This window comes from Lagopus leucura, unplaced genomic scaffold (genome assembly GCF_019238085.1).
Source record: "Lagopus leucura isolate 7727_CA_CO unplaced genomic scaffold, USGS_WTPT01 Super-Scaffold_760, whole genome shotgun sequence".
NCBI classification, from domain to species: Eukaryota; Metazoa; Chordata; class Aves; order Galliformes; family Phasianidae; genus Lagopus; species Lagopus leucura.
The window spans coordinates 7,263,912-7,278,523 of NW_024962257.1; the positions used below are offsets into that span (position 1 = coordinate 7,263,912).

The 14,612-nt window shown below is 38.2% G+C and overlaps 1 protein-coding gene across 2 annotated transcripts in view; it reads left to right on the forward strand.

Annotated features, from left to right (window-relative positions):
* PDPK1 (3-phosphoinositide dependent protein kinase 1) overlaps positions 1–14,323 on the forward strand; it is a 30,378-nt gene extending 16,055 nt beyond the window's left edge. For both annotated transcript variants that reach the window (XM_042864127.1, XM_042864128.1), the window contains 12 exons: positions 696–738; positions 944–1,081; positions 1,565–1,709; positions 2,861–2,958; positions 3,643–3,718; positions 4,738–4,806; positions 5,307–5,403; positions 6,680–6,853; positions 7,202–7,419; positions 8,005–8,062; positions 8,914–9,066; positions 9,633–14,323. In XM_042864127.1, the coding sequence (XP_042720061.1) occupies positions 696–738; positions 944–1,081; positions 1,565–1,709; positions 2,861–2,958; positions 3,643–3,718; positions 4,738–4,806; positions 5,307–5,403; positions 6,680–6,853; positions 7,202–7,419; positions 8,005–8,062; positions 8,914–9,066; positions 9,633–9,740 (1,377 nt within the window). In that variant the 3' untranslated portion in view covers positions 9,741–14,323. The remainder of the gene's footprint in view (positions 1–695; positions 739–943; positions 1,082–1,564; positions 1,710–2,860; positions 2,959–3,642; positions 3,719–4,737; positions 4,807–5,306; positions 5,404–6,679; positions 6,854–7,201; positions 7,420–8,004; positions 8,063–8,913; positions 9,067–9,632) is intronic.
* The last annotated feature ends 289 nt before the right edge of the window (positions 14,324–14,612 follow it).

Below are 14,612 nucleotides of genomic sequence, written 5' to 3' on the forward strand. Positions count from 1 at the left end.
CCTGGGAAAGAGTGGATGGAAAGTTATCCAGCAGAAAAGGACATGGCAGTACTGATGGACAGCTGGTTGAGCATGAGCCAACAGTGCGTAGGTCGTCAAGAAGGCCAGTAGCATCCTGGCCTGCACCAGAAATAGTACAGTCTGCAGGACTGTGAATGTGATGGTCCCCTTGTATACACCTTTGGTGGGATCACACCCCAAATATTGTGTTCTGTTATTGGCCCCTCACTACAAGAAGGATATGGTCTTGCTTGACATGTGCAGAGAAAAGAAACAAAGCTGGTGAAGGGGCTAGAGACTTGGGAGGAACAGCTGAGGGAGTTAGGTCTGTGTAGTCTGGAGGAAAGGAGATAGTGAGCAATGTGTTCTCTCAACATTGCTCTCTCCTTTCACTTTGGAATAATTGACCTAAAGAAGGGCCCTATTTACAAGGTATCTTTTGCTAGGTGCATAAAATTTGATATCAGGAGTATGTTGCCGTATTTTTTTAGTGCTCTGTAATAACTGATTTCTTGAGTTAAGACATCATGAGATGAGCACATGCTTACATCTTTTGTTGACTGTATTTATGACAGTTTATTTTGGACTAGCAGTAGTCTAAATACAGACTGGCAGATGAGAAGCAATGTTTACTGTATGCCTTCAGTGAATGGTTATGCTGTATTCATTGTACATTTTATCTTCTATGGCAACAGGTTGTGTTGGCTCGGGAATTGACAAGTTCTAGAGAATATGCCAGTAAGTATCAATTCCTTAATGGCAACTTTTTAGAATACTGTATGAATGCTGTCTGATTACAAAGTATCAATTCAAAAAAACAATTAGCATTTTAGTGATGAATCTAACTAACAATTACCCCCCTCCCCCCTCCAACCAAACCACAAATTACTTAATGAACTTGATTGGGTTGTATCTCCTGTGTTTTCACTCTGTTTTTTTTCAGTTAAAATTCTAGAAAAGCGTCATATCATAAAAGAAAACAAAGTGCCATACGTGACACGAGAGAGAGATGTGATGTCCCGTCTGGATCATCCTTTTTTTGTGAAGCTCTACTTCACCTTTCAGGATGATGAAAAGCTGTGTATCCTTTGAGTTCTAAAACTTCTACACAATTTGTTATGAAAATCCTTGGTTTTGTTTCCTTTGAAACATTGTTCAACAGGAATTATGAGATAAACTTGAGGTATTTAAAATACCTTAGATGGTTGCCATACAACTTGTTTCAGTCATGCTTTTGATATAAATCAAGTAAGTGGAATGATAAGTGGGGGGTTCTCTCTGTAGGCAATTCTATATAGTTATTTAATTATTTGGGTGACTATCTAGAAAAATTACTGAGTTAACCTCCTGTGTGGTCTTTGGTGTGTTAAGAAACTGGAACCTTTATCCTAGATTTTTAGTACATACAGTTACAGATTGTTTTGGGTTACTACTATATAAAGCTTCAAATTACTTACACTTTCCCGTTATATATTTTCAATATTTTATTTTGAATAAAGAGTGTGGGGGGATGGAGGGAGTTGTTTTACTGTATCTTAATGCTAGACCTTAACTTAACATTCAGATTTTGGGCTTAGCTATGCTAAAAATGGTGAGCTATTAAAGTATATACGCAAAATTGGCTCATTTGATGAGACCTGTACCAGGTTTTATACTGCTGAAATTGTATCAGCCCTGGAGTATTTGCATGGGAAAGGAATTATTCACAGGTAATACAAAAATTAATGCACGAGAAACATTCATGATGTCTAACTGAATGGAGATTTTTTGGAAAGCTATTAAGAATATAATAGCATTTTGCTAGTCTTAGTGCTGTTGTTTATATAATGAATAGAATTACACAAAGTAAATGGTAGGAGGAGAGTAAATCTGTTACTACATCAACTTTTCTAGCTTGAAAACGAGAACTTTATGGTCTAGAACTAATGTTCCCAAAAGCTTGCGTGCCTTGAGCTCCAGAATCAGATGACTTTTTTGGTTAATTTAGTTTTTTTCCTGTGTCTGTGTACCAAAACAAATTAAAATTCTGCTGTGTGTAGGTTAGTGGGTAACACATCTGCAAGAAAAGTAAATATTAGTGTGTCTGCTTTCATTGAGTGAACAATTTCCACAAAGTTTATCAAGAAGTAGATAAACAGTGAAATTTAGGAAAGTGTTTAATGGAGTGTTTGCAGTTCTGATGCAATTATATTTCTGGATAAGCATGTTTTGCTGTGAATTTATTAAGCAAATAAGAGCTGTTTGGTACGATATTCAAGCAAGTGTGAGTATTTGAGTCACAGAATTTGTTTTGGAAAACAGAGCTTTAGTGTCTGTAGGTACCCATCAGTTGTTTGTAGAACAGTAGGTGGTGGTGTTTGGCAAAAAGCTGGCTGATCATAATTATAATAGCATTAGTACTTTCTTATTTTTATTTAAAAAGTATTTTCCTAAAGCTTTTCAGTGAAGAAGTTGGGAATAGAATCTGTAGGGGCTGGATGTGCTGCAGTTTGGCTGAATGAAGTTTTGTACTTTTTGCCTATCTGTGAGTAAGCAGGCCTTGATGATCTCACTGCCATATCAGTCTGTCAGATACAACCTCGCTTATGGCTTGGGAATTCATTTTGCTGAAGAGGTGAAGTACACAGTAGCTTAGTTTTGTGCTCAACTATTCATTACCAAATATTGTAGGAAAAATGGTAGCGAATGGACTTTGCAAAATCTGTTAGCAGTACTCTGCATGTTGTCAGCTGCAAGTCAAGGAATAGTCAATGTTTACAGAATATCTGTATCATTTGTGATGATGTGCATGCGAGACTCCAGACTATTTTGCAATGTTAATTTCTGTGCTGTTTTGAGTATGAAAATTTGTGTTTTCCAGGGACCTAAAGCCAGAGAACATCTTACTAAATGAAGATATGCACATTCAAATAACAGACTTTGGAACAGCAAAAGTATTATCTGCAGATAGCAGACAAGGTATGTTTTATTTATTTTGTCACGTATCACAAAATAGAGAGCAGTTCAGTTGGAAGAGACCTGCAAAGATCAAGTCCAGCTTCTAGCTACATAAATGCAGGAAGCGTTCCTTTCTAAATGTGGGTATATTGTATTTATCAAAATGTAACTTGAGAATGTGCTTAACTCTTATCTAGGAAACAAATCACTGAAATATATTGAAATAAATAATTTGACTCAGCTGAAACAGTAAGCTGTTACTTTCTGCATACTGAAGCCCTAGTGGCCTTCAAAGTTACTCAAACTTGATTGTGGAGTTCCTGTGTCACTAATGGCTAATATTAAGCTATGAATCAATGATACTGTAAACTATGCCTAATAAAAAGCCTTAGGCAGAACTGTTGCTCATTCACCAAATTGGGTAAATGTGATTTTGTACTCTGATTTAGTAAGCTTGTGGTGGCAGAATTTGTACCATAAATGTCTAGCTTCTTGAACCAAGAAGATATCACTGAGATAAAGTGAATTGTCTTCCTCCAGGTTTTCTGCTTGGGTAGAGAGAGGAAATTTCCTTGTATTTTTTTTTTTCTTGAAGCATTGCATAGTTTTCATTAGTTTACCTTTGAATTTTTTATGGATGGAGTGGGAGGGATTTGGTTTTTCCACAAGTATGCTTCTGCTTAACTATTTCAATTTTCTTTATAGCACGGGCAAATTCATTTGTAGGGACAGCACAGTATGTTTCTCCAGAACTGCTGACAGAAAAATCTGCTTGTAAAAGGTGAGGACTGTACTGTATTTTAGAACCTTGCTTACTCTGTCAGTATGCCATCCAGTGGGAGATGGATGGGAAGTGTAGCTTAGTATTTCAAAGAAGGAAGATGGTTGAAGTTTGAAATTTTTTTTTTTTCCAGAAAGTATTACTTCTCATCTGAGTGCTGGCTTTTTCATTTTATCTTATCTGAGTCCTACAGGCTTTGATGTTGTCAGGAGAAGGGAGTGAGAAATGAGAAGTTGAATTTCTTTTCTCTGTCAATATCTTTATTATGCAAAGTCATTCTTTCATTCTTTTCTCATATAAGATGGCTCTAGCATGGTGATTCCTGTGAAAGATACAGAATGCCATGTTATGTCACTGAGGGAAAGGCTATTTAGGTGTCTTGGACTTGTATTTGAATTAACTTCCAGTATTTTGTGAAGCTGTGTTTAAGGTTTTCAGTAGTTCTGAGCCTTGGTTAGTATTCTTCTAGTCTTCCATGAGGATTTATAGGTCTTATCAATTCTCTATATAGTTTACCTTTGAGGTAAAGTAAGTTTTAAAATATGCTTTCAGGCATATTGAAGCTTAAGACTTTTCTTCTCCCATGCGCCATATTGTCTGCATTTTTGTTTGTCTGAAAGAAAGCTTCTGGTTAAAAACATATATTTTGGTGGTGGTTTTTTTTCCCCCATGAGATACTTAGAGGAAAGAATTTCTAATCTGGAGGAGCATGTACTGCATTAAGTTGGATGTGTCTTGGAATTGCAGTAGAGGTTAAATCGTCCTTTTTGTTCTATATACCTGTTAATTATGTCACTTGAGGATGCAGCCGTCTTGTGCCTGTGCTCGTAGTCAGTTGTTGTGAGATGGTTACTCCTGTCAAGAAGTTAAGTGAAAGTAGTGTGGGAATCGTGCTGAAGAGGCTTGTTGGACATGTTCATACTATCTTTTTAAGTAGCAGTAGCTTAAGGATTTTTAATCATGGTTTACAGACTTGCAGAAAAAACATGCTATATGTTTGTTTCTCCTTTCTTTCAAAGCTCTGACCTCTGGGCTCTGGGTTGTATAATATATCAGCTTGTAGCTGGATTGCCTCCATTCAGAGCTGGGTAAGAGACCTTAAACTACTTCCTTATGTAAATCATAATGCCAACATCAAGTCAATATATTTAACTTTATCAGCAACTCTGAAGTGCCACTTTCCGTGGTGCACTTCTAGTGTTGATATCATGTCTGCTTTAACTGATGTAATGTAGATTATTTCCTTTTTGAGATCATGAAGATGGTAAATTGATTAGTTCCTTAGAGATTCTTTAATTTATCCTAGGATTTCAAATGTAGTTTATACTGTAAGTTAACTATGCCTCCGTGAGGAAGCATCCTGCACCTCCCCCATATTGAGCCATATGACATTTCTGTTGTTTTTCAAGTATCTCATGCTTACAGAAGCATAGATACTTGTAGTACTGATTCTAAGGTACGTAAGGAGAGGGATTTATAGGAACTTCTAACACTTCCCTCACATGTAATATTTGTTCAGATCATGCATTGTTAAGGTAGAATAATCATGGAGAACCAGTAACTAGCTAAATATTTTCTTCTTTTGCAGAAATGAGTATCTGATATTCCAGAAGATAATAAAATTGGAATATGACTTTCCAGAAAAATTTTTTCCCAAGGCAAAAGACCTTGTAGAAAAGCTATTGGTAAATATTTGTTGCTGTTAAATGATTTGATTACATTAGAATCATTCAGCTTAGTATGCAGTTCTGTTTTCCTAATGGTTCTATGTATTCTGTTGCAAGCTGTCAAGTAAGAACAACTGGGCATTATTAGATGTGTGTGAGAATGTTTTGAAAGTCAACCTCCATTACTTGTATTTTGTGTCTGAATTACAAAGTATGGGCAAGGCAATGTCTCTCCGTCAAGTGGAAACAAATGATTCTACAAACTATGCATAGCACAACTTAAGATTCAAACACTTGTTTGTATAGTACCCAAGTTAATTGTGAGTTGCATAATGTATCATTTAATTGAAAGCAGCATTCTATACATGGTAGAATCATAGAATTACAAGGTTGGAAACGACCTATAAGATCATCTAGTCCAACCGTCTCATCACCATGGCTACCACAAGCTACACAAGCTGGTAGAAACATATATTCCTAAAAAAGTGCATCAATTTACCCTGCATTTTAGAGCAGCTAATGAATGTCTTAGAATCAACCAAAGATTTACTCTGCACATGAATATTTGACAGAGGAAGAAAAAATGGTTGTCTCATCACTGAGATACTGCAGTGACACTGCACTGAATATGCAGAGAACATTTTGTGTGATGGAAGCCTCTTGAAATTAGATTGTGTAGAGTATTAGGGAGAAAATGCTATGCTGTTTGTAACTGATGGTGAGGGCAACTACTGTGTGTTCCTGTGTCCAAGCTAGTTTTTTTGACCAAGCCATTGCCTCACTGGTAAGTTCCAGGATGCATCAACATCCTGAGAACTGTGCTGGTTTTGGATGCTTGAGAGGTTGGTGTTTGGCACCAGCTACAGGCTTCTCGAGCTATTCTGCATCACCAGAATATGATGTTATATATTTAGATGTGTTATATATTAGAATGTGGTGTCCTGTACTTCAATGAACCATGCTCCATCAGACATACTCAGTGTGTTTGCTTGGTTTTATTCCATCTCTATGAAGAAACAGAGCTTAAAAAAAAAAAAAAAAAAGTTCTGTGGGGCCTAAATACGTGATCATTTAGCTAGCTATGTGAGCTGATTTATTGCAAAATTGTGCTAACAAGATGTGCTGACAAAACATCTTACTGTAAGCAGTCTCTTTATATTCCATATGCGTGTATGCCTAGGGCAGTAAGACCAACTAATTTTAAGCTTTCATATGTTGCTATGCAAATGTGAATGATGTTTGCCTCTTTCTTGTCGTTATTTTATGCCTGCTAACTTCACTGTAATTTATTCAGGTTCTAGATGCTACCAAAAGATTAGGCTGTGAAGAAATGGGAGGATATGGACCTCTTAAGGCTCACCCTTTCTTTGAATCCATCGTGTGGGAGAACTTACATCTTCAAACACCCCCGAAACTTACAGCGTACTTACCTGCCATGTCAGAGGATGATGAAGACTGTTATGGAAATGTATGTTCATCTATATCTACCTATATATTCAAGTCTGATGCTATCTAGGCTTTCATTAAAGCAAACAGTTGCTGGCCAGAATTTGAAATAGCCAACATTTTTTTTTTTTCTGATGAATGAATGTTTGGAGGGGGTGGAGGGGTGAAAGTCTTTGATTACTTTTGACCAACTATACTCTTCTGGTGTTGAGGTGTTGTGGATTTTTGGGGGGTGGCGAAGATGTGCCTGTTACTCTGTACAGAGTAGGCTGCCTTTTTTCCCAAAAACCAAAATGTGTTCAATTTAAAAGCAGCTCTAATTTTTCAGTACACAACTCTTAATTTTTTTTCCCCACTTTTCTTTCTTCAGTATGACAATCTCCTCAGTCAGTTTGGTTGTATGCAAGTTTCTGGTTCTGCTTCTTCACATTCACTGTCTGTCCCAGAGACAAGTACCCCACAGACATCAGGAGGCAACATTGAACAGTATATTCATGATCTTGACAATAATTCCTTTGAGTTGGACTTACAGTTTTCTGAAGATGAGAAGAGATTACTTCTGGCAAAACAAGCTGGTGGAAATCCTTGGTAAGAAGTGTGAATGTAGCTCATTTGTTGCACTGCAGTGAGCAATCAAGAAAAATTATCATAATACAAATCAGTGTTCATCATCCTTAAGCAAAGTATGTCACTAGTTTTTTTTTCTTAATTTCTATTTTTAAAGTAGTAGCTTAGTTTCTCAAGTTGTGAGTTTAGAATAGATAGAAATAACACTACACCAATACAAAAAAGTTCTTCCTCTACAGAGTCCTATAGCTAGAAGAAATTTCTACTTTCTTACCACTTGCATAACATTTTGTAATGGTACTTTCCTGTTGAGCTAACCAAAACTTGTCTAGACAATGTACTCATTAGCATTTCTCTTCTCTCTTGATAAGATTTTCTCATTTATGACTTTTTAATGCCAGATTAAAGCTTTTTGGTGTGAAATGAGGAAGAGGCCAACGTTCATCTAGTGAAATTGTTTGGGACTTTTTGGAGGGAAAGCACTTGTGAGAGGGAAATGGGAAATTGCTTAGTAATAATAGTAGCAACGATAATTAAAGCTGTTTCTGTGAAAAAACTACTTCTGGAGTAAGTGGTTTTTTTTTTTTTTTTTTAATTCTTTTTAAGGCATCAGTTTGTAGAAAATAACTTAATCCTAAAAATGGGCCCCGTGGACAAAAGGAAGGTAAGAGCTTTTTCGTAATCCCCATAACAGGAATCAGTTGTCACATTCTTGCACGTTCACAACAAAGATGAGGAATCTGTTTTAGAACCTGTTTACTTGTTTAACCTTGTCAAATCATTTTGTTTATTTTTTAAAATGTAATATTTTCTCTTTTTGTGGTGTCCTTTCAGTTTTTGCAAAATGCTAAAAGTAAATGTGCTGTTGATGCTTTCACATTGAGACTGCAGTGAATTTTCGTTCTACCCCCTCCTACCAGTCAGATACAGTCCATTACAAAATTGTCTTAATGCATATCTGCCTGTGAATGCAGAAGATAAAAATACAAGCTCATTGTTCTTGGCTGTGTTATTTCCTGGACCTGGATAGTTTCTATATATCCTGAGAGAGATAAAGGTGGCATTAGAACTACTGTAAGTGTTAACTTAAACATGGTACAAAGGAACATTGGTAGCCTGTGTCAGCTTTCCAGGAATGGAGGTTGTCTTTCAGGTAAGTTCTTCCCTGTTTGTTTCTGATTTTGTCAGGAAAGTCCCTGCTGGAGTTGTGTGCCAGGATCTCTGATAAAGAAACTCTGCTTCATTCTGTACAGCTAGATTTATGGAGTTCTAACAGAACATGAAAATGCTTTCTCAAAATAGCACTTGTGTTTCACCTTGTAGTATTAATGCACTGTAGCCTCCATGAGAAAGAATAAAGTCAACTAGGTAAAGCACTAATGAAACAAATCAAAACTCTTGCAAATTCAAGCATGTTATGGACCTGTTTTAATGTTATCTGTTCTGTCAAATTCAGAGATCTATAAATTTATTTTTTCTATTAATGCTTTTTTGTGCTGCTGCTTTTCCTGCTAGGGATTGTTTGCACGTCGGCGCCAATTGCTCCTCACAGAAGGGCCCCACTTGTATTACGTGGATCCTGTCAACAAAGTTCTAAAAGGAGAAATCCCCTGGTCTTTGGAGTTGCGGCCAGAAGCCAAGAATTTTAAGACATTTTTTGTTCACACAGTAAGTTACTTGAATTTCTTTCTAAGTTACAATAAATGCCCAGTAACGTTAGTGCAGTTTGTTAGTGATGAAATATTTTGTGGAGATACACGAGTAATTCTTAAACACAGATGTTGACTGCAGAGATTACTTGTTAACATTAATTACTAGCCATAGCTTAAAAACTAAAACAAAAACCCATCTTCCACACACAAAAGGAACCTGAGAAGCATCTTCCCACAAAAATAAGTTTGTTTAATTCCAGATTAGGTAAAATTTAAATTATTTTTGTATTTGAAGGAAGTTCTCAAGGACTTTTGAAAACCATCATGGCTTATTTAGAGTGGTTTGGAAGGAATAGGCCAACAGTATATTGACAGTTGATATGACTGCTTGCTTAATTCTGAGATGACAGGTCTACAATTATTCAGGGCTATATAATGTGATATAATTGTATTTGAATTTAAGTTTTTGGGAAGGTTGCAGACTGATTCTGAATAATGATTTCATTGATAGGTGCGGAATGAATTACTGCTTTTTGGTTTAACTGTGCTTGGAATGCTCACTAAAGTGTTGTTCATTTATAGCCAAACAGGACGTACTACCTGATGGACCCGAGTGGGAATGCTCATAAATGGTGCAAAAAGATACAAGAAGTGTGGCGGCACAGATACCACCAGAATGCTGCTAAATAGTAAAGCTCATCCAAAATCTCCCAGTTTCTCTTCTTGCTGCTAGAACTTGATGTGCAGCTGATCAGAGGAATCTTTCCAACCCATCTATTACCATCTCAAGGGGAAGCATATGTCTGAAATGTTTTTAAAAAAGAAAAAAGGAAAAAAAAAAAAAAGGCAAAAACCGAATGGAATTCAGGGTCGCTTTGCTCGCTCTTTGTGCTTCTGTTGAGGCTTCCACATGCGTATCATTGCAGTGAAGATCTTGCTTTTGTGCACTTCAACTCAATTTCTGCAGCAGACTAGTGGATAGACATTGCATTACCAGCTACACTTAAGATGAGTTAAAACCAATCCACACGCACACACACCCTGAATCATGTACCAGCCTTGCGTTTTATGGGGCTGGAGTTTTCTGTGACTTTCACATTATCATTGATCTGTATTTCATCAGGGAGCTTTTATATGCCTCTCCTAAGCACCACTTTTTTTTCTCCCCCTTTTCCTTTCCTCACAGTCCCTGAGCTTACTGGTGTATGACATTTTGTAGCCAGGTCAGTTGCACCCTTGTGTAATTCCTAATATAGTTCTGGTTGCAGGATTTACGTGGTACTTAAATAATTATGTGAATGAATCAGATGTATGTATCTGGCAGATGGGCTCCAATGATAGAGATTGTGAGAATAAAATGCTGAACATGGCACTGAAATTTTTTCTAAAATTGAAATGTTGGCTTCTGAAGCATATAAAGTTTTAAACGTTCAGTTTAAATTTTAATATGAATCGTGTGTTTAATCAAGAGACAAACTTAGCAGCATGCTTTTAACTAATACTAACTAAAAAATTAAATAGTTAGTATGGAGGAAAAAAACAACATTACTATTGAAGTAGTAAGTAGTTTTTCTCCTTTCCGGGAGATGAGGGCTAGAAGCTTTCTTTGCAGGGTGTGCATGTTTTGTGCATTTTAGTGGGGCCAACCTATTTACCTGGATAGAGAAGAAAGTGTGAAAGCTTTGTACAATTGATTTGATTTTTGTTTGTTTCATTGCATAATGAAGTGTACAAACAGTCCTATTTTCAGTCTTTGGCCAAATATTTAAGACCTTTTAAAAACTTTTATTTTGCTCAGTTGTTTTCCAGAAATTAGATCCATACTGTAATCTGGTTTAAAAATAACAATGTTGATGCAACGGGGAAAAAACATATGGTACTTGAGGCATATCTATAAAATGGGGTTTTTATATCAATCTCCTTTTATCCTTTTCAGTAAAAGGCTTCTTTGTGGTCAAACATTTCCTGTAGTGTTACAAAGACTTAATATGCTAAAAACAACTTCCCTAATGGTATTTCCAGCGTCTGCGTTCCTGAACCTTGCAGAGGGATGATAGGGCTGAACAAAGGCATTCCTTCCTTGTTTTGAAAGTGGTATAAACATCACACCTATTTATTCACCGTCTACACATCCCATCTTTGTGCATATTGAGGTCTCTATGATGTGTTTCCTTCTATCAAATAAATATTCCACTGCAATGTTAAAAAGACAAATGTGCTATAGTGTTCTGAAAGGAATGTTTTAAAAGCAGCGGCTTATCAGACTCAGAAAATACCTAATTGAGAGGTTTTCTGTTAAGAGAGATTATTCATCCTTTTTGAGGAAAGAAAAGAAAAAAGCCAACCAAAAAATGATGTTACATGGTTGAATTAGGTGACAGTTCAGTTCTTCCAGCATCTTCAGCCTTTCCAAGGAGAGAGTGCAGTGCCCTTTTCCTTTGGAGGAGATATATCCTTGTCTTCTGTTAGCCCACCGTGTATGTGTGTGTGACAGAAGGAAATCAGTAGCTTACAGTGCATGGCAGCGAGGAAGCAAAGGTGTCCTGCAGAAATGGCTGTGATGAGAAAAACAGAACTGTTCCATTTGCATCGTAAGGAATTTTGCCTCATAAAGCACGCTCCTTGCTGCTGAAATTTGAATGGCACAGTATACTTTCCATCTGTGCCTGTGATTAATCCTTTATTAGCTATCTTAAGCAAGATGCTGTTGTGAATTTAGTCGTGCAGTCATTCTGCAGCTGTCAAATTCCAGCTATGCCCTGGGTCCACTCGAGACAGCCCTAAAGCTTTGGGTTTAAGCATACAGATGTAGACTTCAAGCAAGCGAGTCTGGCAGTGATGGAGCTTTATTGTGTCACTTCTGTTCTTTGTGATGAAGCTCATACAAAAAGTCTGGCAAAGTTATTCTGCTAATTAAGCAAAATCCATAGCTTCAGTAAGAGCTAGATTGGGGTTGCCCTTGGCCTTTTTACTTTAAATGACTAGCTGGAAATGTGGGAATGCTTCAACAAGTGTTCTGTACTGATCAGGCATGCAGTCATTTCGCTGTTTAAAAACTTATCTTTTTCATAGCTTGAAAATCCTCTATCAGTATCCCTCATTCCCGCCTACCAAAACCTTTCAGCCAAAGAAATACTGTTATCACTAAGCTGCAAAATTAGGCTATAAGATGGCTGTCTGCATTTTTGTGTCCCTGATGGACAGCATTGTCATTAGGAAACTGCGCCTCTCCTGGGCGTCTATCTCTACCCTTAGAACTTCAGTGTTCCAAATCAAGTATTTCTCAGCCTCTGCTTTTAAGTGAAACCTATAGTTTTGAAAGATAAAAGCAACCATGGAGATTGAAGTATGCTTTACCAGTTTGTTCACTTGCATATGTGCTGGAATGTGCTGCATACAATGAAGGGCCAGTTCCTGTTTTAGATATGTATACTGAAGCAGGGCAGTTTCAAATCTTGTCTCAAGGATGGCTCTTGTGTTTCATGGGAGTTCACAGAATGAAAGGTGCGAGGGAGATTGGCCAGAGCTGCAGATAAGCCAGGTGATTTCTCTGCTCTTTATCCAAGGTCTTTCAGAGTACAGAGATGGGTTGCTGGACACTTGAAGGCTTCAGAATCCTTCTTACAAACCTACAGAAAACCTAGTTTTGCATTTTGAATAACGACCATTTATGAAGCTACTGGTTAATAATGTTTTAATTTGTTTTGCTTGGGATTTGAACTTCAGGGATGTGTTCATAGCCTCTTTTCTGTTGGGTGGAGCTTAAAGCTGAAGTACTACTTCTGGGAAGGATTCCTGAGTTCCATAATTCTATCCAGCTCCCGGCCCAACCGCACAAAGTTTGGCGTTGCTGTGATAAACTAAGACATGGCTTTGTTCCCATTGCCTTAACGTCTGGTTTTGGAAAGGATTTATACTATGGAAGACTTGCTTCACGTGTGACGTTGAGGCATTGTGAACAGGCTGATGTCAGTTATTAATATTTAATTTGCTAAGTGCTAATGCTGAACACATCAGTATCAGGTAGGACTGTGGTCTGCTTATTTTTTCCAGTCCGATTTATTTGTGAAGTATCTGCTATAGTTAATCCTGGGGGGGAGGAGAAGCTCTGTAGGCTGAATCAAAGGTGTGATGATTCTAATCTGCTTCCTCAGGACAAGGTGCTTGCTTTAATGTGCTTGATACCATTTTGGCCCCAAAAAAATTGATTTTAGCACTCTGTTGAGGAGGTGGCTTGTGTGGTGGTAGTTGCCTAAAGATATGGTGTGTGGATTCTGATCCTTTCTGCTATATGGAGTTATGTGAATAGGTGTGATATTTATATCTGAAGTTTTGCTGAATGCCTGTAATGCTTTATGCAAACATTAACGAAGTGGAAGGAAGCGCTCCTGCAGAGCTTCGTGACGCAAATTGTCTGTGAGTTGATGAGTGAGTTTACAAACTAATAGCTCGCCGTTCCAGATTGGCGTGCTTTCAGTTAAAGGTGGATAAAGTCAGAAATGTTTCCTCTTTAAGTTACTTTCAGACAGCAAATAATTGGAGAAGTGATGAGCACCCAAGGACTCGGTCTGCCTGTTGGCATGGCAGGGAATGCAGGCGGCTGTGATTTGACAAAGCTCCCAACGACCATGTACTAACTGGATGTGGCAGTTCTAAATTGTGGCAGAACTTGTAATTACTGTATCTGACAAAAGAATAGGAACCAGGAACCATAATCTGTCTGGATAGTTGTACACTAAGCTGTTCTTCAGGTTGTTGACGGTCAGTTGTGTGTAATATTCTCTACCTGGTTTGTAGCTGTAACTGTGATGTACAGATAAAGGAAAAAAAACCAAGAACTCGCACAAAACAATCCCCCGTCCCCCAAGAACTTACGAGAACAGAAGCAAATAATGCAATGATATGATACACACTTTTGTATTTTTATTCTTCTAAGGTTATTTGCTGGCTTTTGTTGGCCTCTAGTTCAGTCTGTGTTATTTAAATTCTAATATATGAATTATTTGGATTGAATTCATGTTCGGGGCCATGGTGTTGTATGTATTGATGTACAGCCTGGAATGTGAATAATTATTGTAAACTATATTTTACACCTTTTTTTCTGGCTTTATTATATAAATTTTCTATTGGTCGATGATTTAATCATATCTCATAATTTAATAACCGCTTATACTCCTTTCGACAGATCTCTGTGCTGTAGATGTGTAGCTAGTGACCGGATGATGGATTTCACTTATGCTCGGTAGTCTGTAATAAAGGCATGTAGGGTCCTGGCCCGGCCTCCGCCTGCTCCTTCCGCAGCGCCGCGTCACGGGAAGGGGCGGGGGCTGCGCGGCGCTCCGGCGGCGGCGCTCGGTGGGGGGGCGCCGCGATCCAAGAGCCGGGCGGTGCGGAACGGCGCGGTGGGGCGGAGGAGTGGGGGGAAAGAGCCGCGTGCCGGCGGGCGGGAGCGCGCGGGCCTCGCCTCGCGGCCGGGCGGTAAGCGGAGCGTGCCGAGGTGGACGCTTCCGGGGGAGGCGCGCCCGCCGAGCCGTAGGCGGGGCGGACTCTTCCGGCGGTGAG